The sequence below is a fragment of the Gallinula chloropus genome, assembly GCF_964237585.1.
Source record: "Gallinula chloropus genome assembly, chromosome: 4".
Classification (NCBI taxonomy): domain Eukaryota; kingdom Metazoa; phylum Chordata; class Aves; order Gruiformes; family Rallidae; genus Gallinula; species Gallinula chloropus.
In genome coordinates this window covers 34,839,667-34,861,896 of record NC_140088.1, presented here as the reverse complement: position 1 = coordinate 34,861,896, position 22,230 = coordinate 34,839,667, and the positions used below count along the sequence as shown (strand labels likewise).

Genomic DNA, 22,230 nt, shown 5'->3' with positions numbered 1-22,230 from the left:
TAAACCAGTTGTTTCAAAAAAAAAAAAAAAAAAAAACAAAACCCCACACTGAAAAAACCTGGGTGGAAATAGCTGAAAGGCAGTTGTCTCCTTGTCTTGTCATCACCTTGCTCAGGTGGCCAGGAAGGCCAGCAGCATCCTGGTTTGTATAAAAAATTGTGTGTGGCCAGTAGGTCTAGGGAGGTGATTGTGCCCCTGTACTCAACATTGGTGAGGCCACACCTTGAGTGCTGTGTCCAGTTCTGGGCTCCTCACCATAAGAAGGACATCAAGGTCCTCAAGTGAGTCCAGAGAAGGGCAACCAGGCTGGGGAAGGGGCTTGGAGGGCAAATCCTATGAGGAGCAGCTGAGGGAACTGGGGATGTTTAGTCTGGAGAAGAGGAGGCTGAGGGGAGACCTTATCACCACCTACAGTGACCTGAAAAGAGGGTGTAGAGAGGTGGGCAATGGTCTCTTCAGCCAGGTGACAGGAGATGGGACAAAGGGAAGTGGTCTTAAGCTGTGCCAGGGCAGGTTCAGATTAGGTGTTAGGAGAAAGTTCTTCACTGAAAGAGTTGTCAGGGCCTGGAACAGGATGCCCAGGGAGGGGATTGAGTCACCGACCCTGGATGTGTTTAAAAGACATGTAGATGAGCTATGTAAGGATATGGTTTAGCATAGGACAGGAGCGGTTGGACTTGATGATCTTAAAGGTCTTTTTCAACCTTGTGATTCTGTGATTCTGTCCCAATTCCTGTCATCTGCGTTGTCTTTGGGGCTTAAAATTTGGGCAGCTAGCTCATGCTTATTGTGCAAGTAGGCACTTGTTAGAAACTGCTGAAGTTGTAGCCTGTCAGATGACTTGCTGGCAGTGCCTGTCTTTGGGGGAGCAACATACTGCTGCCATGCCATACACAGCTTTTACCACGCTTGTTTGAAGTGTTTCTCACCAGCAAGTACAAATTTCCATCTTGCCCAGCTGAGGGAGCTGGGTTTGTTCAGCCTGGAGAAGAGAAGGCTGCAGGGGAACCTCATTGCAGCCTTTCAGTCCCTGAAGGGACCAGAGAAACAGGAGGGGAACCACCTTTTTAAAAGGGCAGACAATGGCAGGACAAAAGGATATGGATTGAAGCTGGAAGAGGGAAGGTTTGGATTAGATATTAAGGGGAAGCTCTTTACAGAGAGAGTGATGAGGTGCTGGAATGGGCTGCCTAGAGAGCGGGTGGATGCTCTATCCCTGAGGGTGTTCAAGGCCAGGTTGGATGGGGCCCTGAGCAACCTTGTCTAGATCGTGCCTGGAGGTTGGTGGCCCTACCTGTGGCAGGGGGATGTAACTCTGTGATCCTTGGGGTCCCTTCCAGCCCAGCCCATTCTGTGGTTCTATGATAAGCAGAGTTAATGTGCCTGCATGTGATAGAACTTATTTAATCTGAGACATGAGGAATGTGTATTGCGGGGCTGCATGGGCAGGAATGTCCCCAGCCAAGCCTCATGAATGCTAAAAAGAAACAGGTTGTTTTATGGTAGCTGAACACATTCTTGCAATGCTGTTGTCAGATGTGATGTGACTTCTGTGCGATTAGCGGGGAAATGGGAACCAGAGATCAGCTTCCAGATCTGCCTCTCGTTCTCCAAGTAGAAACGTGGGTAGATCTCTTAGCCTTTCATCTGCCCGTCCATCTGTAAAATGTGCGTCATATGTCCTATAGAACTGCAAATTTTGGTTTCTCTTTAAAGCCCTCTGAAAAGCACTACCTAAAAAAATAGAATCAAGTTCCAGAAGCACGTACTACGCAAGCCTTTACCTGGCTCTCTTGGGAGTAAATTATGGGGGCTACTTTTAAACTCTCATTACAGAACTAAGTTTCACTCGTACAAATCTCTACAGTGAGATACTGCTAAGAAATCTGTTCAGAGTTTAAGCAGTTGTGGCTGCTTAAAAAATCCAACCAGTTGTTTGGATTAGCCCCGAAAGGAAGCATGAACGTGCTTCTGAGCTTGGTTGGGGAGAAAAGTAAGTGGTAGTATTTCTTCTGGCGCTGAGGGAGATGTGATTATTCATATGCAGTGCTGCGACCCTCCCTTTCCTATTCTTGTGCAAGGAGTGAATTAATTTTAAAACACTGGTATTTTTATCTTTGAGCATGTGAATTAGTGGGTCAGCTCACACCTCAGAGCTATTATTCCATGTTCTCTGAAGACTTAAGATATTTCTGCGGTGCTTACTCTCAGTTCTAATTTTAAAGCTTTGTTTGCAAGCTTGGCTACTAACTGCTGCTGGCTTTAGAAAGGGGAAAGCTGAAAATAGGCAAAAAGTCAAGAGCGATGTTGGGATATCACACAGCCACAGAGGAACCTCCATCTAATCCTTGCTTCTGTGGGCTTTGCTCTTTATTCGGTGTGTGCCATCCATGCCCAGAGATAAACAAGCTGTACTCTTCATAAGTACTTCAGAGACCCACTTCATTTAAGAGTGGAAATGCTCCTGCCATATGTTCACTTCCATTGAAAGTTTGCCAGATGTTTCACCTTTGTAGTCTTCTGTGTTGAGCTCCTGTTTTGCCAGAGTAGCATGGCAGAGGACTTCTAAGGAGAGATGCTTATCTAGGGAATATTTTGTTAAATTTTGGAAGCAGTCAGCTAGATTGACAGAAATGCCCTAGTCTTTGGGATAATTACTCTGAAGAGTAATGTCTTGTGTATGTGGTTGGGGTTGATAGGGTTTTGGACCTCTGAAAGGTCACTTTGGTTAGAGTAGAAAAGGTTTGTAGGACACAGCACTGTGGACACAACACTAATACTTACATTGTGGAAGGGAACCATGAGGCATCCTTTTTTGTCCTGTCAGGCATGGAACTTGTGTTCCAGGACAAGGTGGAGACTCGGTCTCAAGACTGCTTCCAGCTCTGTGATGGATTCTGATACAGGGGCAACCTAGCTGGAGGATGTCTTGGCAGATACTGTGCTTACACTGGTCCTTCATACATTGGAGCAATTTAGATTTTTGTCTGTAATGCTCTGTGAGGTTTTTCAGGTGGGCCTCGAAGAATGAGAGCTCAAGATAAAGGCTTTTACAGACCCTGGGATATCAGGATGTAGTTTTGAGCCTAAAGTGAGAGAAGAGGGGTTGCATTCTCCATATGGAGAATTAGAAGTGCTGTCACTTGGCCTATCCCTGCACAAGCTGAGGTCCATGCTCTGGATATGCCTGGAGTCTACAAGAAGTGTCAGGAGTACGAGGTTTCCCTCTGTCCTGGTTTTGTTCAGCTGGCGGTGCTGGCAATGGGGTTTGGCCACTGTAGTGAGTCAAAACTCGGATGTGGGGTGTGTGGCACTGCTGCTGTTTTGGCTAAGTGCCTGTGTGCACACTCTGAACCTCCACCACATGGAACTTAACTTACTTCCCATGCACTGAGAGTGCTCCTGTAGCCTGCACTGGCAGCCTGGTGAAGGAACGTGCGTGGGAGTCACCAGGCAGTAGAAACGGGCTGTATGTGAATCTGCACTGTAGCTCAGCTCCAGGCACATCTTGCAGGGAGCTTTGCTCTGAACCAGGCAGACAAAGTCACTGTTGAAACTCAAAGGATCAGTGAAGGGGAGGACGGCCCCCAAAGCAGAGGTTCTTGTTGGCTGTTTGAACAGTGAGGCCCTTGATGGGCAGGCTTTCTGGAATTCCCAACACTGCTGTATCTCTGTGCTAATGATAGGAAGCCTTGTGACTTGCTGGTTTCTGCTGTGACATCAGCCCTTGTCTTTCCTTCTGAGCAAGCAGCTGCCTCAGCTGGAAATCCAGGCCTGGTGTGTAGTATTTCAGGGGTAGGGAAGAGCAGGGGGTGCTGTGGTGTGCCCTGCCTGCATGGACTCCTCTGGTGAAGCAGGTTTGTGGTGCCGAGGAGCATTCACTTGATGATTTGCCGTTCCAGTGCTCCCGTACTGGGCTAGCTACTAGCAAGTGATCAGTCAAGAGCAGAGTACCTGCTGTTTCAGGACTTGCGCCGACAGGCTTGACCAGCAGGACTCTACTCAGCCAGGGTGCACATCCTCTCTTTCTCAAGTTTCCTCTCTGGCCTTGGCCAGATGGCTGGTAACAGAAGTGCTTACAGCTGCCCTCAGAAGGAAGCAGTGACTGAATACAAAGCCATGTGTCTCAAACCTTCCCCTTCTGCTCGTGATGAATGCTTCAGTACACCCCGGTACACATGCTTTTCACGCTGAAGTTTCCAGTCTAATAGCTGCCTCTCTCCTCAGCCTTCATGCTGGCCAGACAGGTTCCTAGTTCATGCACCAGCTGCATCCCAACCAGGATTGCTCTGCTAGAGTTCTGGGCCAGGCTCTGCCCAGAGGGTATTCTTGCTCACTCCTCAAGGCTCTGCTCCAGATTAGCGCATGGTTACAGGTGTCTCTGTGGTCTCACCAATGCTCTAACCAAGGGGCTGAGTAGTTGCTGTGTGTATAGTGGATGTAGCAGGCTTAGTACATCCCTAGCAGAACAGCACTTTCTTTACTTGTGAGAATTAAATTTGCCCTTAATGTCCATAGCATTTCGACAGCAGGGCAGTAGGTCAGCAGACTTGCTTGAAGATTAAATTAGCCGTACCCTGTGGTGGAGGAAGCTGGTGGTGTTTGAGACAAGTATCACTGAGCCCATGAGGAAAGGCAGCGAGCTGTCACTGACTGACTGCACATGTTAACAGCTTTAACTGTCTTGCTTTTTTAAATTACAGCCTCTACAATGGCACGGTGTAGGTAGTGCTGGATACCCCAGCTCTCACATTGAATACACGATCTCCACCCCACAGCCCCAGGTGGTTTTCTCTTCCTAGTCAGCGTAGAGTTTTGGGGTTTATTGTGTTTTAACTCCTGACTACATCTAGCCTTGTTGACATTTGTGTTCATTTCCTTGGTGCCAGGAGAGCTGATGGCTTTCTCCTCTCCTGTAATCAGCACTGAGATAGCTTCACAGAGCTGGGAGTGAGATTTATCTCTTTAATAAGAATCATCAGGATCCCACTGTGGAATGATTCTAGCAGTTTATGATTACAGATTGTTTTCTCTAAAAGTCCAGATAGGGTTTGTAGCAAAAAGGAAGATTCTGGGAAACAGAACTGGGCTGGACTTTCCTGCCATGGGGATTTAATCTCCTACATGAACTATTTTCATTCTTCAAAAGTAATCTTGAGCAACCAAGGCATCTGACAGCAGTTCCCTCAGAGCTCAGCACAGCCTGACAATGGAGGGAAGGTGCAGAGATAGAATAGACAAAGACTCTCAAACACAAGAGGTGGTTTTTGCATTCCTCAAAATACCAGTCAAGGGGAGCAGGACCCTACACACTTGATCTTTCCTTGATCATAGTTGGTGTGGAAGCACAGACCATGTTCTGTAGCTGCTGTCTGCTCTTGGCCAGCTGCCTATATCCTCTCCAATACTGGGGAGAGTGCCAGCATGTCATCTGCCCAGGCTGTTCTCAAACAGATGAAGTAGGAAAGGTCACAGGACTCTGTAACACCATGGTGAAATGTATGGTTTATTGCAGTTTGAAGTTTTTCTTCCTATCACCATGGGACTGGCTGGACTGGCCATGCAGCTGTGAGAACACACACTGCCTCTGTGGCACTGCTCTCTTCTCCATCCGTTTGGCTGGATACGAGCTGCTTCTCCAAAGCTTGGACATGCACATCTGAAAGGGACACCTGTAGCCAAGATCTTCTCGAGTTTTGTGCCTTTGGCACTTCACCAAAAATTATAGAAATAAAACATTGAGCTCCCTCTGGAACAAAACCCACCTTCTGCCCGAGCTCATACACCCTGCGTGATGCATCTACCCAGCACGCTTTCTCTTTGTGTTCTGGTTTGCTCTGTGCACCAAAGCTGCTTCTGCTTTCTCTTACAGGTGAAGGTCCAGAATATGGGGCCAGTGGGGACGATGCCCTGAGTAGGATCCAAAGGCTGATGGCAGAAGGTGGCATGACCGCCGTGGTCCAGCGGGAGCAGAGCACCACCATGGCTTCCATGGGCGGCTTCGGCAACAACATCATTGTGAGCCACCGGATCCACCGCAGCTCTCAGACTGGTGCGGAGTCCAGTGCAGCTGAGGGCACGTCAGCGCAGCAGCCCAGCTCGCAGCAGCTGGCGGCTGAGCTGGAGGGACGGATCCTGTCAGAGTCTATGCAGCTGTCAGAGCACGGCCTGAGCCCGCGGACAGCCTCCAGTGGGAGTGAAGGACAGAGCGCTGGTGATCTGGACCTGCCAGAGCAGGCCCAGTCCTCCATGGACACTGAGGGACCAATTGAATACAGTGACCTAACTAATAATAACCATCTTCCTGACAGTACCAACTTCTATAGTAATGACAGCACCAGCGAGGAGTCGCGGAACAGGTAGAGATTGAGTTGTGTGTTGGTGCTACCCTTGTACTGCTCAGCAGAGACCTGTACCTCACAGCTGGCCAGGAACTGGAAGAGTAGGGACGTGTGGCTCTAACAGGGTGCTGGGAGTTCTGAGGGCATCTTTGTCCTGGGTGAGTAGGAAGGGGTAAGGAACTGCAAGTGAAGCAATGGGGAAGAAAGTGTACTTAACTGCCAACATTCCCACTGCTGAAGAGTTAACAGGAACATGGACCGTGCTGGCTGCACATCATGCAGGCTTTCAAGCCCCCTGGGATGCCCTGTGCTCAGCCCTATCCTGCAATTCGGTCAATGTCACCCTTTGTAAAGCTTCTTTCCTTTTTCCCCTGGGCTGATCGGCAGAGTGGCAGAAGGGGAGGGGGCCTGCAGCATCCATCTGGAGCCAGGCAGTCTTGCTGGGTAAACCTGGGTGTGATGCTCCACCTCTGTTGCTGGAGTGGATGATTCTTCCAGGCCAAAGTCCTACTCAATGGCCCAGCACTGGTCCCCCCTCAGAGGGTGGTGTTATGAGACCCATCCTGCCTGCGCTCTGATCTTTCCTGGGAAAAACTGGGCTTTGCCAAAACCTGCATGGCTTAGGCTCTGCTTCCAGGTGGGGATCTTTCCTTTTTAGAGTTAGTTTAGTACCTGGCAGGGACCTAAGCAGGGCTGCTATATAGATGGGAAGAGGGACAGGGACTGCTGCTTTCTAGCCAGGGTGATGCAGTTCATGCAAGGATGTTCCAAGCTGTGCCAATATTAAAATGGATGAGCCATCCCAGTGGTTTCATGGTTCCAGGACTGAGCTGCACCCCCTTGGCAGGGGACAGGAAATGTCTTTCAGCTCCAGGCCAGGGTGTGAGGTATGGGTCTGTGATGTAAGGTGTTGCATGTGAAATCTTGACCTTGTACATGTAGTTTCTAGTGGAGAAATCAAGGCTCTGATATTTTCTTTTTAGTCTCAAATGTGATTTTCCTTTTCGTTTGTAACTCTCCATCCCTAGCAGGTTTGCGGAGGAAGGACGGGGAGAGCGTGAGTGCTAACGAGGGAAACACCAAAGATGAATGTCATTAAAATATGACAAACCCTTGCTTGACCTACTGTCTTCATTTGTGTGATGGTGGTCTCTGTGTTTGGCCTTGGGGATAGGTACATCCCACTCAAAAGCTCAAGGTAGCTTACAAATGTCAGATGATGACCATCCCCTTCCAGGAGGAAGGTAAAGCTCAGCCTTTCAGTTGAAAGCCCAAAACTGGGAAACGGGGAAGGAGCATTTGGGAGTCTTGATTGCAAGTCACCTTTTAACCATCTTGGAGACGAGCAAGAGCCTCTGTACTTCCCATCCATTCAGGTACAGCTGCAGGGAGAAGGAGGAGCCTTCCTCCCATCCCGCTGATAAAGGTACGTAGAGATACAGCACTGTCTGTCTCGGGCAAGCAGGGAGTGAGTGGGCTGCCTTGCTGGCCTCTCAGGGGAGAGAAGGGGCACAGTATCTGTCTGGCTGAAGGAACGCATGCCCCCCATGCTACCGCTCTGCGGTGAGGGATGCTTCCCTTGCCGCCCGAGCACCTGCCGGCAGCTGCTGCGCTCCTGCCCCAGCTCCTCTAGACTCTGTGCTGCAAAGACATTACAATAAATAAGGCTGTCATTAGGCAGCACTCAAGCTCCCAGTCAGAAGAGTCTGTTAGAGAACATTAAGCAAATCTTCTCTTAAATCACAGCCTGGAAATGAACCTTAAATCAAATCAGCTGCTGCCAGGCCTCATTGCGGAGTGTTAATGAGGCTCTAAAACCTGCCCTGAGCCAACCGCATCCCTGATCTGACAGGAGAGCAGCCTGAAAAACGGGATTCCCTTGTGTGGTGTGGAAGGTTTCATGCATCCCTGTATTGCCTCGGTGTGGGGTGGCCTGAGGATGTGCTGGCACTTGGGAGTGAGAGGAGCTGTGTCTCAGCTGAAGGCGGGCAGACAGGGCGGTGCAGGTCTAGGCAGAGCTGTTTACTGCTCTGCTTGAAAACAAGAACAGCGTCTGGAAAAAAACCTGTTTCTGCTTGGGCTCAGCCTGGCATCTCCTCTCCCTGCTCCCTGCACAATTCCTGGAAGAGTCTTGAGGCCTGCTCTTGGTGGATGTGTTACAGAGCAGTTGCAGATGGCCATTTCCATAGCCAGAGCCAAACCACCTATGGAAAATTTTCCATCGTGGTTGAAGAAGGGTCTTCTGGGATGTCTCGCTCTAGTGTTGGCAGATTCTCAAAGACCTGGTACGCCCCATTGCTGGGCACGCTGGGCAGAGCGTCTTGCTGAGGACTTCTCCTTAGTCCAGATCTGCCCATGTTGGAGACAGCAGCGGGGCAGGCAGTAAGCTCCAGTTGGGAGCCAGGAACAAACCACAGCTGCTGCCTTTGACATTGACTCGGGCCACCTCTGAAGCTCCAAAGCAGATTTCCATTTGAGGATTGTAGGGAAAACTTCCAGATGAAGTAAGGATGGATGTCTCATCAGAGCAGGCAGCTTTGATGTTTCTTCTAACAGCTCTTTGTAGCTCTGGGCCAAAGGCTGGTAACAGCAGCAGCCTTACTCCAGTGTTCATACGGGCTTTAAGTGGAGCACAGGGTGGGTGGATGGGCTTAATCTTCAGATGTGGCCTTGAATGTTCTTTGTAGATGGTCCACTTTGGGGCCACACAACAAAGAACCTGCTCCTATGTAGAGTGTGCTCTACACAGCTTGCTTTCTTTTGAGTTTCAAACTTAGAATCTGTCAATGGTCAGTTTCTGTCCCTGCCTGAGACCTGCTGGAGGGAGGTGGGTGGCTGGGAAGAAGGGGGGACAGGAGAGAAAACTGAGCACACTTACACCTGTGTGATTTATTTCTGATGGTTTTCATGGAGCAAAACTCCCGGTGCCTTGGACTGCCCTGGTCTGGCCCAGCCACCTTCCTTGGTTGGTTTGGGCAGGGTGAAACTGACCTGTACACCACCTGTGGGCGAGGACCTGAGGCATGGAGCCCCATGCAGGACAGGAGACAGCAGGATTGCCCACATCCAGGACAAGCGCAGGAGCGGCATGGGGTTCCCTTCCCAAACCTTGCAGCTTACCTGCAGTGCGCTAACGCAGCGCTGAGCCGAATGCCCTGCCAGGAGGAACGTGGAAATCCAACAAGAGCTGCCTGAGGAAACCAACCCAGAGCTGTGCGTGCTCCCTGGCCCGATACAGGAGGCAAAATGAGAGCTCTGCTGCTGAGGAGCAGGAAATAATCTTAAAAACTAAAAAGCTTCTCCCAGCCTTAGCCTGTCAGGAGCCTTTAAATGTGCGAACGGAATCCTGGTGAAAGGAGAAATACTACGCGAAGAATTTTATTTAGCTTTCAAAAGGCTTTTGATAAAGTCCCTCACAAGAGGCTATTAAAGAAAACTTAGTCACCTCAAAGGTGAGGGGTAGAGTCCTCCTGGAGATGGAAACTGTTTGAGGTGGGAATTGGAGTCAAAAGGAACAGCGGATTCTTGGTGTGGAAAGAGGTTAATGGTGGGTTGGCAGGTTCGGTAGTAGGTGCCAGCGGTCTCTAAAAGCCCTAATGAGCTGGAAGAGGAGGGGAACTGCTGAGGATACGGGATTATTTAGGTTAGCTGGGAAGAGAGAAGGTGCCAGAAGCCTGGGGCGGTGGGAGGAGGTAATGTTTGGAGCTGCTGTGCTGGAAGGAGGCTGTTGTGTGAATCTTTCACAGCACTAACCTGCACCCACTGGCCTGTCACCCAACCAGCTGGTGAGCACTGCCTGGAGGAGACACCCGGGACCCCATGGGGGCTGTCCAAAGCCCTGGCAGGTGGTACAGCAAAGCGGTGAGATGCTTTTGTTCCCGTGAGTCCTGCATTTTCGGCCCACTCCACTGGCCTGTTGCTTCATCTCCAGCACCTCCATTTGACTGCCCCTGGAAGTCCCACACGTGGCCGGTGCGGCGTGACCCTACACCTGGGTGGTACTGGGACCCCACCTCTACATGAGGGCCAGGAAGGAGAGGGCAGGGTCCGGGTCTCTGCTGGGTGAACGGGGAGTCTCCCCCTCCTACCCCCTCCATGTTAGCGGTGCTGAAGCTGAGCCCCACATCAGACCCCCTTCTGCCGCTCGGGCTGCTGGCCAGGGAGCCGCTGCCCTCTCTGCTCGGTCCCAGTCTGTCAGAGAAGCTGTTCTCCGACAGGAAAAGGCAATTAATTAAAGTGTGCAGCATGCGAGCCATCCGCCTCTAATTGGGATCTCGGTGTGCAGCACATAAATGTCAAGCCACTGCTGCCTCTGCGTGGAGGGGGCCCTCGGCACATGAGGGGGCTGGGGAGGGGAACACGGCAGACTTTAATTTCCAGCTGCCACCCTCTGCCAACCAATTAATGTCAGTGCCCCTTTCTCCTTGCCCCCGGGGAGCAGAAGCCTCTCCCCTCCCTGCCCCGCTCCCACCACGGCAATAGGCGGGCGGCTGGTTGCAGCCTGCTCAGCGCACTCCAGCGAGCGCCGGGTATTTGTTTCCCCACAGCATCTGGAACAGAAGCACCTCACAGCTGTTCTGGTCGGCTCCCCCGGCTCCTGTGGGTTTTGCCTTTCAAGAGGTTGTTGCTGGTGTTCGGCACTGGTAGGAACTGGGGGAGATGGAGCCGTCCTCCCTGGGATGCTGGGCCCGGGCATCGACTCCTCACAGCCGGGACCCGGCCTCCCAAAGAGGGCAAGGAGAGGCTTTTCCTTCTGCCTCCCATCCAAAAATCAACATGCTGTTCCACAGCCTCCAAGCTTCCACCCTCTGTGTGCCAGGGTCTTGACTGCCAATTCGGGCAAGGCTCCCGCAGCTCCGTGGTGCCATGGGGGCGGGACAGGGGGGCCCATGCTGGGATGAGTCTGTGGGAGAGGGAGGGTGTGAGTAATGGGAGACACGAGCACAGCAGGGAACATGTGCCACTGCTGGAGGGGGCAAGCAGACGCTGAGGGGTCTCCAGGAGGACCTGTTGCTGAAACTGGACCCCTGCGTGTGTGGAGCTGCAGCTGGGCTTTGCTTCAGCTTGTGGCTGGCAGGACAGCAAGATCCCAGCCAGCACATGGTTTCTGGCAGCCACTGAGGTTTCTCTTTTTGCCCTTGCATCCAGCCCTGCCCCACCTTGGCTGGCGGAGTTGTAGTCCCTGCTCTGTCCAAGCTCAGGAAGCATGGGAAGGCTCCTGGCCCCCCTCTGTGACTCTCTGGGCTCCTCTCTGCCTTTACAGAGGTGAGGTAAATGGCAGGCACTGCAAGCTGTGTGAGGTGTTCTGGTAATTTTAGCTTGGTCCTTTCTGTTTCTTAGGCTCAGCTACATGCCCAGGCCAATATTCCCACCAATGTGGGTGCCATGGGTACCCCACTGCTATGGCTTTCCCCAAACCACACAGATGGCAGACCAGCAGAGCTCCAGGCTAAGTGCTGTCACTTGGAGCGTTGCTTGGCACACATGGCAAAGGCTGTCCTTGTGGCTGTGCCACTCTTTGCAGCTCCCGGGGGAGAGGGACGTCTCAAACATCTGGCAGGAAAGCAGGAGACCAGCACAGGTCAGATGCTCTGTGGTAAGTAAACTGGGAAAATGAACAGGCTAAAGGGAGCACTAGGGGTTTGACCAGCGGTCTCTAATGTGCATGGGGCTCACGCTCGCTGCTCCCTGTTAAATGAGCTCCAGCATCCCTGACCAACACCCAATGAAGTGTCCAGGTCAAGCCCTGGATCTTACGTTGGCACGTTCTCCTTTTCCTCTGAGGCTGGATCTGTTTGCCAGGAGTTTGAGACGTGCTACAGGGTGGCAGGCTGAAGTGCTGGGGGAGCAGAGCTGGGGTGCAGGTTGCATCCATACAGCTGTGTACAGGGGTGGGCTTGGGGGTTGCTCCGAACCAGCACCGGGGGCAGGTGGACCGGCAGAGAGGAGTGTGCCCAGGCAGAGGGTCTGGATGTGTCTCCTCCACCCCTTGGCAGCACCCCTGGGTCTTCCATGAAGCTGCACCTGTGAACCGAGGTATAGGTGCCCAAGGGGAAGGGTGCTTTCCTGGGCTGTTTGAAAGGCTGGTGCTTGATGAACACGGGCTTATGCCCCCCACTGATGGCCGTTAGGTGTGAACCTGCCTTAATTTGGTGCAGAAATGAAATATTTTTGTGGAATGCAATGGTTGGCTTGGAGCAGGGAAAGCACAGAGAGCCGGGGCCCTTCCTGGAATTTAATGCTGGACCCATGATACCATCACAGCCCACCCCTTAATCCCCAGTTCAATAATACAGTAATATACTGAAAGGATCAGGAGCTGGCTCTGATGGCAGATGAGCTCCGGTCCCTCCTCTGGCGCAGCACTGGGCACTGCTGCCCCATCATGGGGGGACTTTAATTCACAGATGATTTTCGTGGCATGGTTTGGAGAAGGGGACAAGCGAGTTCCTGTTACCAGGGTGGTGGTTGCTGGCTGCTGACTGCTGAAAGCCCTTTGCTGAGCTCTGTCATCCTTTGCTGGCTGATGTCCAAAGCAGGGGGGTTGGACCCAACGATCCCTCGAGGTCCCTTCCAACCCCTACAATTCTGTGAGTCTGTGATTCTCTCCTTCCCCGGGGTCCTTGTCAAACCTCTGCAGCGCAATGCTCTGGCTTTGCCCTTTCCCTCGGGCTTGTTACCCCTGGATTGACTCCATCCAGGTGGGGCTGTGCCCCGTACTGAGGTGGGCACCCATCCACAGGGTCCTCGCTTCTGCTCCGTGCCTGGGTAGATGCTGCAACCTCCATTACCATGCTGGCCACAGGCAGAAAGCAAAAAGGCTCAAAGGGGCCCCTGAAAAGTGACCGCCAGCACCCAGGGGGGCTGATATTAAAGTGCTTGTGTGCTAGAGCAGCACCAAGGGCTGCACTTGTCTGTTTGCCCGCTGTGAAGGTTCCCAAGGAAGCCTTGCTGGCAGCCCCCTGCTAATCACCTACATCAAAGCAGATGCTAATTAAAACAATTATTTAGGGAGGGATTGAGGCTGGTCCTGCTGTGTCGCTCTGGGCTGGGCTGAGCACAGCCATGAAACAGCAGCTCAAAAGCCCCAGAGGGACCTGGGAGCCGGTATGACCAGCGGTGATGAGTGCTGCGGGAAAGGACAAGGTGTTTTTATAACGCACAGGGAGGACCTGGGCCATGGGGCGAGCTGAGTGCTGGAAAGACGGCAGTAACCTGGCACGAGGTGCTGCCCTGCACCCGGCCTTTCCCACCCTGCTCCATCTGCCACCACCAGCGGCTGCGTGGGAGTCAGCGTCTCGCTCCGGGGACCCTTTATTTCCCAGTCACGCAAGCTCCTCTGCAGTGGCTCTCGGGCTGCTGCCCACAAAGCCACAGCCCCAGGCGGAGTGGTCTGCGATGCTTGGGGTGTGGTGACCCGGGAGAAGCCCGGGAGATGGGTTTGCCCTGGAGGCGCTGAGGGTGGCGAAGGCGGGCATTGTTTTTTTGATGAGCCCTCAGATTCGGCTGACAAAGGTAGCTGTGTCGGCACAATACGCTTAGGCTCCTGTAAGGCATTTGACATAACGCTTCCTGACAGCCTGGTTGGAAATTAGCCCTATACAGCACTCTGTGGGTTTAATGCAGCTAAGTGCCGTGCCGTATGTTTGGGGAGGCCAAATGTAGGTCGCAGCAGGGAGACAGACGGGACTGCGTGCCACGGGCGGCCAGGCGAAGGTCGGGGTGGTTGAGGTGACACCAGTGGGTCCCGTCCTGCAGAGGAGCTGAGCTTGTTGCCTAAAGGTTACTCTGGAAATCAAGCTTGGGGAATAGTTCGGCTAAAACCCCGCTGTGACTCTGAGGAGAGGTAGAAGAGCTGGCTGAGGGGCACCCATGGTCAGCACCCCACCCGCAAAATGCCCTCCCAGGTCCCTTGTGCTGCTCCCTGCCTTGGTGCTGTCTCAGCTTGTGCTTGTTCCCCCCACAGTCCCTCGCTGTGGGCTCAGCAGGATGGGGCATCTCCTCCCCTGGGCTTCTCCAGGCTCCTGTCCCCAGACACTTTCCCTGGCCCTTATCCCCCACCTGATGATTTTCTCTAGTGACCTCCTCCTGCTCTTCACTCCAGAGCATTACAAGCCTTAAGGCTCCTCGGCATGCATGGGCTTTCCTTTGCAGGACTGCTTGCTGCCTCCCACGCAGTTAATGGGGCCAATGGGGGCAGGGTGGCCTGGAGGTGATGCTCACCAGGGCTCGGAGCCATCCTTGTGCCAGGGTGGTGCAGATTCACACGCTCTGCTGGCAGAGAGCAGAGCCAGGTTGTGAGCGCCCGTATCCCCCACACAACCTGAGGAGCCCATCCCAAGCGTTGCTCTCCAGCAGATCTGTTCTGCAGGGACACACCCTGATGCTGCTAGCCCCAACACCCATCATGGGACCCTCTGCCCCCCAGCCTGCACAAATATTAGCTTAAGGGATGGCAAACAGCCCTGAAACCGTCAAGATTCTTCCCGCCCTGAGCAGCCCCTGCTCCATCTTCATCAAGGCTGTTTAAGGCCGTCCAGATGGCCTAATGGACCTCATCAAAGTACAATTTGTACCACAGTGCACAGCTATTTGAAGCATCCCAGCTCAAGGCTGGCAGTAACGCTTTGGCTGGGCCAGGGGAACGTCTGCCTCAATTCATTGAGGAGATGATGGATGGAGGGACCGCGCTCTGGAGCCCGGTGCGGGGAGGTTGGCCCTGCACCTAGGGGGAGAGGAGGGACCTAAGGGACTTCTGCATGGAGGCTGTGGGCTGGTGCTTGTTGCGTACCCCTGTGAGGGTGGCAGCCACTGCTGGGGGATGGATGTAGATGCAACAGGTCAGGGCCTTTAAGAAACAGCTGAAACATCCCTTTGAGCCCCTCTAGGAGCACAGGGTCTCTCTTGCCTGCTGCCCCATCCCCAGTTCGCAGCCTTAATGGTTTGGGACCAGCCCTTCATGGTCACAAAGGTTTGCTCTTCCCTGTCAGTGTCTTTAGCTCTTTGTGGGGGAGTGGGGATTTGTAAAGTACTGCTTTGCTCTGCTCTGCTTTCTCTGGACAGGCTCTGTGCACTGCAAGGGTCCTCCCACACCATCACCCACAAGTCAAGGTGTTCTCCTGCCCCACCGCAGAGGCAGGACAGGTCCCATCCCCTGTCCTGGTGCTGCTGTCAGGATTATGGGCAGGCTCTCAGCTGGAATACAGAAATAAAAGGTTTGCCCTCCAAACAACCAAGACCCCAGCTGCTTGCTTTCCCCTTCTGAAATACTACCCCTAAGATGATGCATTTTTAAATTTCAGTGATAAAATACATTTCAGGGTCAGGTACTCAAGTGGGTAGGAATTAATTCAGCTCATCAGGGGTGCATCATCCCTCCTTAGAAAAATCTGCCCTCAAAATGCTCTGGTAGCTCTGAAAATCCATGAAAATGGATTTCTCCCCACTTTCCAGTGGCAACAGGGGCTCCTAGCTGGTTTTGCCCTGCATTACAAGATTGCCTGCCATCCCATGCCATGGAACACTGCAGGATCTGGGGGAAGAGCAGCGCAGGTGTGAGTGGCTGCAGGGGCAGAAGCTGAAGGGAGACTGGGCTGGGTAAGGGCTGCTTGGCCAAGTACCTGCTAAGTAGGGGTGCAAGGAGCAGTGGCTGGCAAAGGTACATGGGAAGGGGCAGGGGGTACCTCCCCTGGGGTCTGAAGACCCTGTCCTCCTGCAGTGGCCTCAGCTGCATCCTGCATGAGCGATGGTGGCTGTTAACACCCAGACTCTAGTGAGGCAGCTGGAAGCACTTGTTCTCTGGAGGTGTTGGCAGCTCCACTCCTCACACTCCAGGTTGCAAGGCCACATGGAAGGGGCTTGTGGTCCCTCACGGCCCCTGACTGCACCTGGCTGGGCCCTCACATACCTCACTGCAGCTCCATCCTCCAGCCTAATTACCCAGGGGCTGGAAATTAGGTCCTATCACAGGTTCGTTTTTGATAATAGAAACACAAGCCTGGGCTGGGGGGTTTATTGAGCTGATATGATGACCTGCCTCCCTCCTGTCTCCCCCAGACCCTGCCCAGCAGGAAGGGGGATGATCCATGCCCGTTAATAGGGTACCACAGCCACCTTTGTTATGTGCCAAGCCCAAAAAAACCCCAACCCTCCATCATCCCCAGGCAGCTCCTCATCCAGACCCTGCTCCAGCCGTGGGGAAGATAAGCTGTGGTGCTGCACTGGGGCTTCCCCCCTGGTGTGTGCAAGGGTCTCAGTGCCAGGCCCTCTCGGTGCCAGGTCCCTCCTTTGCTGCCTGCCCGGCCAGGGCTCGCCAGCCAAACTGGAGGCTGGTGCATGGCCAGGGCCTGGGTAGAGCAGGAGCTGGTCTGGCTGCTGACACGGGAAGAGGTGGTGGAGGAAGAGGAGGAAGAGGAGGGGGGCTGTATGTGTGTGTGCAAGGGAGCACCCGTGGCAGGGAGAGGGGCTGCAGCCTGGAAAGACAGACAGACAGACAGCTGGGCTGGCGGCCTCCTGCCGTCCTCCTCCTCCTGTGCACTCTGCTTTGAGAAACCATATTCAAAGAAATGATGCAATTACTGGGAATTAAGGGGAGGTGAGGGATCGATGCCAAAGCGGAGGCTGCTTGTTTCCAACTTCTGCAGACCCTCCAGGTTTTTCTGGATGCCCTCTCCCCCTCTCTCCTTTCTCAGGGTGAAACCGGCGGAGGGATGGAGAGCAGCATGGCTGGAGGCCGGTTGCCTCCTCCCTTGGTGTCTTCTCAGACCGTGCTGGCTCTTTCAGTGAAGTGCCCCATTGTGGGGGCTCACGCCCTTGGGCTTCCCCCCTTCCCCAGTGCCCCCCGTGGTCCCGTGCCTTGCAGGCAGCCTGGGCCCCGTCGCCCTCAGGCTCTGCAGCAGCCCTCTGCTCGCTTCCCAATTCCCCAGCAGACACAGTAGGGAGATTATCGTAATGATGCCCGACAAGGCAGTATCAGGAATTACACTGATAAATCTAAACAGACAGCTTATAAAAAAAAAAAAAACCAAACAAACCCCAACCAAAACTGAACCCAGGCCTGTAATTTAATACAGGGTTATTAGTGCAGCCAGCAGAGAACAGAGCTCACATCCTGCAGCTTCAAGTCTCCTCTGTCCCTGACTCCGTGTTGAGAAATGGCCTCTTGCCATAATTGGAGACTTGAGCCAGGTTTTCCTCTTGGCTTGGGGCACTGGAGTCTCCTTGGTGGGGTCCTGGGGCTGGGTAGGGGGGTATGGACCTGGGGGTGACCCTGCTATCCAGGTCTTCCAGGCTGCCTTTGTCCCTGTGGCTCGGTACCCAGCACCAGCCCCTGATGCAAGCCTTCATCCTGGGATGACCTTCAGTGGGGAGGGTCTGGGGAGCCGGGTGTGGTGAAGGAGAGGGGCAGAGACCCACTCACAAGCTCTGAGTGCTGAGGGTCTGCCTGCTGTCATGCTCAGCCCCCACCAGGGGTGCCAGGTCCCTGCCAGGTGTAGGGACAGCATCCCAGGGGAGAAAGGACCCGCTGGCTAGGCTGAATCCCTTCCTGGGCTGGTTCTCACCAGGTCGCTGTGCTCCTCCTGGTTTCCTTCCCTGTGGCGAGGTCTGGAGGTAGCACCAGGAGTCATGGGGGCCCCGCATGTGGTAAGAACATGCATGGGGAGCACAAAACTCCATCCAAACAGGGACTGAGCTGGGCTGCCCTAGGAAAAGGACACCCCCTCCCCCCCGAGCTCTGTGTCCCCCAGCAGCACCGACAGTGACCCCAAACTGAGGTAAATGTATGTTTTTAAGAGTGGGGTGCGTGGAAGCAAAGACGTGTTCGGCTGTGTGTGCTTTCAGAAACAGGCTCTGCCAAGGTGCTCAGTGGATTAAAGCTGGTGACAGAGACTGCAGGCAGGGCTGCACAGGAGAACCTGGAAGGGGAAGAGGGGGCTGCGGGGAAGCCCCCAGATAAGTTTGCTTTTGTCTCTGTGCCCCTGGTGCAGGGAGGCTGGCAAGTATATGCCCGGTGGCTCAGGACCTGCGTGGGGCTGGGCTTGTCTCCTTGCATGGGATGAGTTCCTCCTCCAGGAGCAGCTGCCTGTATCAAGGGTGGGTTTGGCTCCGTGAAGTTTGTGAGGTTCAGGACCTCTGTCCCTCCACAACCTGGGGGCTAGCAGACCCATGTTTCCTGCAGCCATCCTCTCCTGAGCTCAGAAAGAGTCACCAACACCTTCTGCAGAACCCACTGGCACAGAGAAATGGTGTGGATTAACCTCCAGAGCTGGGAGGCTCCGGTGCTCCAGAGGCCTTTGGAGATGAGCCAGAGGCACCAGAGTCTTGTGCTGCCTAGTGGGCTGCTGGGGACCCCGCTCCATGGCAGGGCGGAAGGCTGAGCGCTCCCACTGTGGGACTGTGACTGGGAAGGGGCCCAGGAAGTGTGGCGGCAGCTGCCAGCAGCGGGCAGCACTGGCAGGCCGGGTGTTTCTCCACAGGCCAGCCCTTGCCCATGGTTGCAACAGTCAAGGGGGGAGATGTGCTGTCTTCTGCTGCAGCTTGGGAAGTGGCAGGGGAACAGTGCAAGGCTACATCTTACCTTTTTTTTTTTCCTAAGTTTCCTCTTTTTTTTTTTTTATAATGAACATAACAGAAGTGATTCAGAAGCACTTTCCCTCTTCCATTATCCAGAAAGCAAAGAAGAGTTGCAAGAATGGGGACTGCAACAAAACAATTACACTGAAATATTCGAAGTCGTGCTTATAACGGCAAATGTGACAAAATTGAGCGCAACCTTAAAATAGCAGCACCAGCAGTCTTTTAAACCACACAGAAAAGCAGATGATTATCGACTGAAGAGGTTGTGGCGCACCGGGCCGGGTGGCAGGCTGTTGGGTTTAACTCTCTCCAGAGGTATGTGCTCCCTGTGCCTCCTGGAAAGCTTCAGCAGGCACAGCCTGCATCTGCCTTCCCCTTTTTGATGAGCTTGAGCCATCGGCGATGCCCCACAACCCGCTGAACCGAGGTGAGGGGAGTCGTTTCGCCTGCTGTGCCCCCTTGTGTGAGCTAAGGGGCTGGTATTTGCCACCAAGCTGAGAGTGTGGGTGTCCAGTGGTCTCCAGGCATTTCAAGGATGCTTGAAGAGAGGCTGAGGGAGCTGGGCTTGTGCAGCCTAGAGAAGAGAAGGCTGTGGGGGGACCTCATTGCAGCCTTCCAGTCCCTAAAGGGAGCAGAGAAACAGGAAGGGAATCAGCTTTTTAAAAGGACAGACAACGGCAGGACAAGGGGGATGGATTGAAGCTGAAGGAGGGAAGGTTTGGATTAGGTACCTAATCTTTACAGAGAGAGTGGTGAGGTGCTGGAATGGGCTGCCCAGAGAGGTGGTGGATGCCCCGTCGCTGGGGGTGTCCAAGGCCAGGTTGGATGGGGCCCTGGGCAACCTTGTGTAGATCCAGTCCTAGAGGTTGGTGTCCCTGCCTGTGGCAGGGGGGTTGGAACTCTGTGATCCTTGGGGTCCCTTCCAGCCCAGCCCATTCTATGGTTCTGTGTGCTGGTGACACCGGTGTGTGGACTGGCTGGGCACAGGAGGATGACTTTCTAGCCTGGTCACACAAAATCTTCCTGCTCACTTGGTTTCTCTGTGTGGGCTGAAGCAGCTGTGCCCCACTTCCCTGGCTGTGCCTTGCCAGGGACCCCCAAGGCAACTCAGGGCCACTGGTGCCACTGTCACCACAGCTGCTGGGGTGGCACCTGCTGTGTGGCTAAACAAGATCACCCGCTCCCTGGGGCTGTAGCTCCAGCATCCTTCACTGGTGCTAAAAATGACACTTTTCCAAATAACAGGAGAATCTTTCAGCGTGCCATCTCTCCAGGCAGCCCGGGAGGCTGGGGGACAGCTGAGCACTAAGCTGTGTGTCTAATGCAGCTTCAGCGCCCGTATTTGTGTTCATCTCTGGTCCAGGCATGCTGTGCAGCGTGACGGGATGGGGATGATTCCTCGTGCCCTGGCCGAGGTAGAGGAGCACAGCCAGGTGTCTTCAGTCACGTCCTCTCTCAGGCTGCAGCAGCCCTGCTCCTCCCCAGGTCCCACCTGACTCCAGCCCTGCTCCCCTCCCTGTATCCCAGCACATTTTGGGTCCTGGCTCACCCAAGCCACCCTCCCCCAGAGCTCACGTCCAGGGTGCTCACGGGGTGGTATGTGCCTGCTGCCGCCTCAGGGTCCACCGGGATGGGGAAGAAAAGGCTGGTATTTCCCTAGGGATGGTGTTTGATGGGGAAGAGGAGGACATCTGAGCACCAGCCTGCCTCTCCTCAATTGGGAGAGTGGCTGCATGATGCTCTGACCACATGCAGCCTGGGAGTGATAATTACTTCAGACCCTTCGAAATGCCCTAAGCCCCTTTCCGAATGTGCAGTCCCCTGCCCTTAGGCAAAGTACTGGGAGAGGCAGGTAACCATGAGGTGCTGTCCTCTCTCCCATCTCCTGCAGGGATGATGCTGGCCCGGGGGCACAACCCACCACGTCCCCCATAGGCTGTGTCTCGCCCAAGGGGCTGTGTGCAGGGCTGGGGGGGGGGGGGGGGGGGGGGGGGGGGGGTTGCCCTGACCCTGGCAATCCTTCGTGGATTCCCTAGGGTGTTTCCTCACTTGGCCAAGAGCAGGTGGAGCTCCTGCTCCCTGTGTTGATATTTTAACGCCCTCACCAACTGCTGAGCAGAGCCTTCGTGTCCATCTCCTGCAGTGGGGTGATGCTCAGGGTGGGGGGCACTGAGCTGAGCCTTTGTCACTGTCACTGGCTGGTTTCTTCTCTCTCTCCCCCTCTCCCCTTGGAGTTGGGTTTATGTTGTTGTTGGGCTGATAGATGGATTAGCATTTATCACCAGGCTGAGCACCAGAGGGTTATTAAAAGCGATTTGCAATGTAAATACTTTCATCATCTACCAGGTTTTCTTTAGACTAAGGTTGACTCCTGTGAATATTAAAGCGGTGTGGATGGGTTCGGTGGGTTTGTGGGAGTACGTCTGGTGGTGGGGGGGGGGGCGGCTGCCTGCGCTGTGCTGGGAGAGGCAAGCTGGATCTGCCTGAGGGCAAAGGGATCTGGTGCCCGAGGGAGGGAGGGAAGCAGAGCGTGAAAGGTGGGGTGTGAGGCAGAAGGAAAACCTGAGTGCCCTGGAGAGGGGTGGGAGGGAGGCAGGGGGAGCTTGCGAGAATGTGCACAAGGAGGGCATCTCTCTAGAGCGGGACGGGGGGACAAGCTGGGGACAAGGTGGTTTTTTTGCTGGAGGTCGGTGGGGGCTGCCAGTCTTAGGGGAGCGTGTGCAGAGGGGAGAGGGGAAAGCCTGGCTGAAGCCTGGTTTGTCCCAGGCAGCACCCAGTTTCCAGAGGCCTGTGTGTGTGCTGCAGGGATGGGTGATAACTGCTTCTCCTGCTGCAGCGTCCCTGCCACAAGCGTGGGGCTGCAGGGCCAGGGGTGAATCCTCCAAACCCTCCAGCCACAGACAAAGTCACTGCCAGGGTTGCTGCCTGCTCTCCCCTCTGTGTGTGAGTGCAGTTACTGAGAATCTCTCAGGGATGACAGTTGGGAAGCCAGGAACTGCCTGCAACTGCCTTCTCCACTCCCCAAACATACCCATCTCCCGAGCACCGACTCCGTGGTGAAACCACCCCTCTGCCTCTCAGGGTGGGTGCAGATGGGAGCTGTAACAAGCCAAGGTGGAGCATTAAGGTGGCCACTTGCCACTGGACCTTGCATCTCCGACCTTGGGGGCTAGAGGAAGGAGTAGCTTTGCCTGTTTCTAGGTGCTTGTGTTGTTTTGGTGTGAGGACAATTTTTAAGCTGGAGGAGGCTGATGGAGCGTTGCCAACTGATAATGGAAGAGCAGCAGTTGCTGATTAGACATCAGGCACAGCA

The 22,230-nt window shown here is 54.1% G+C and overlaps 1 protein-coding gene across 5 annotated transcripts in view; it reads left to right on the top strand.

Annotated features, from left to right (window-relative positions):
• AMBRA1 (autophagy and beclin 1 regulator 1) overlaps positions 1–6,377 on the top strand; it is a gene marked incomplete at its 5' end in the record, with an annotated part of 126,250 nt that extends 119,873 nt beyond the window's left edge. For all 5 annotated transcript variants that reach the window (XM_084264054.1, XM_084264053.1, XM_084264052.1 and 2 more), the window contains one exon: positions 5,873–6,377. In XM_084264054.1, coding sequence (XP_084120180.1) covers positions 5,873–6,363 — 491 coding nt within the window. In that variant the 3' untranslated portion in view covers positions 6,364–6,377. The remainder of the gene's footprint in view (positions 1–5,872) is intronic.
• Between the last annotated feature and the right edge of the window lie 15,853 nt (positions 6,378–22,230).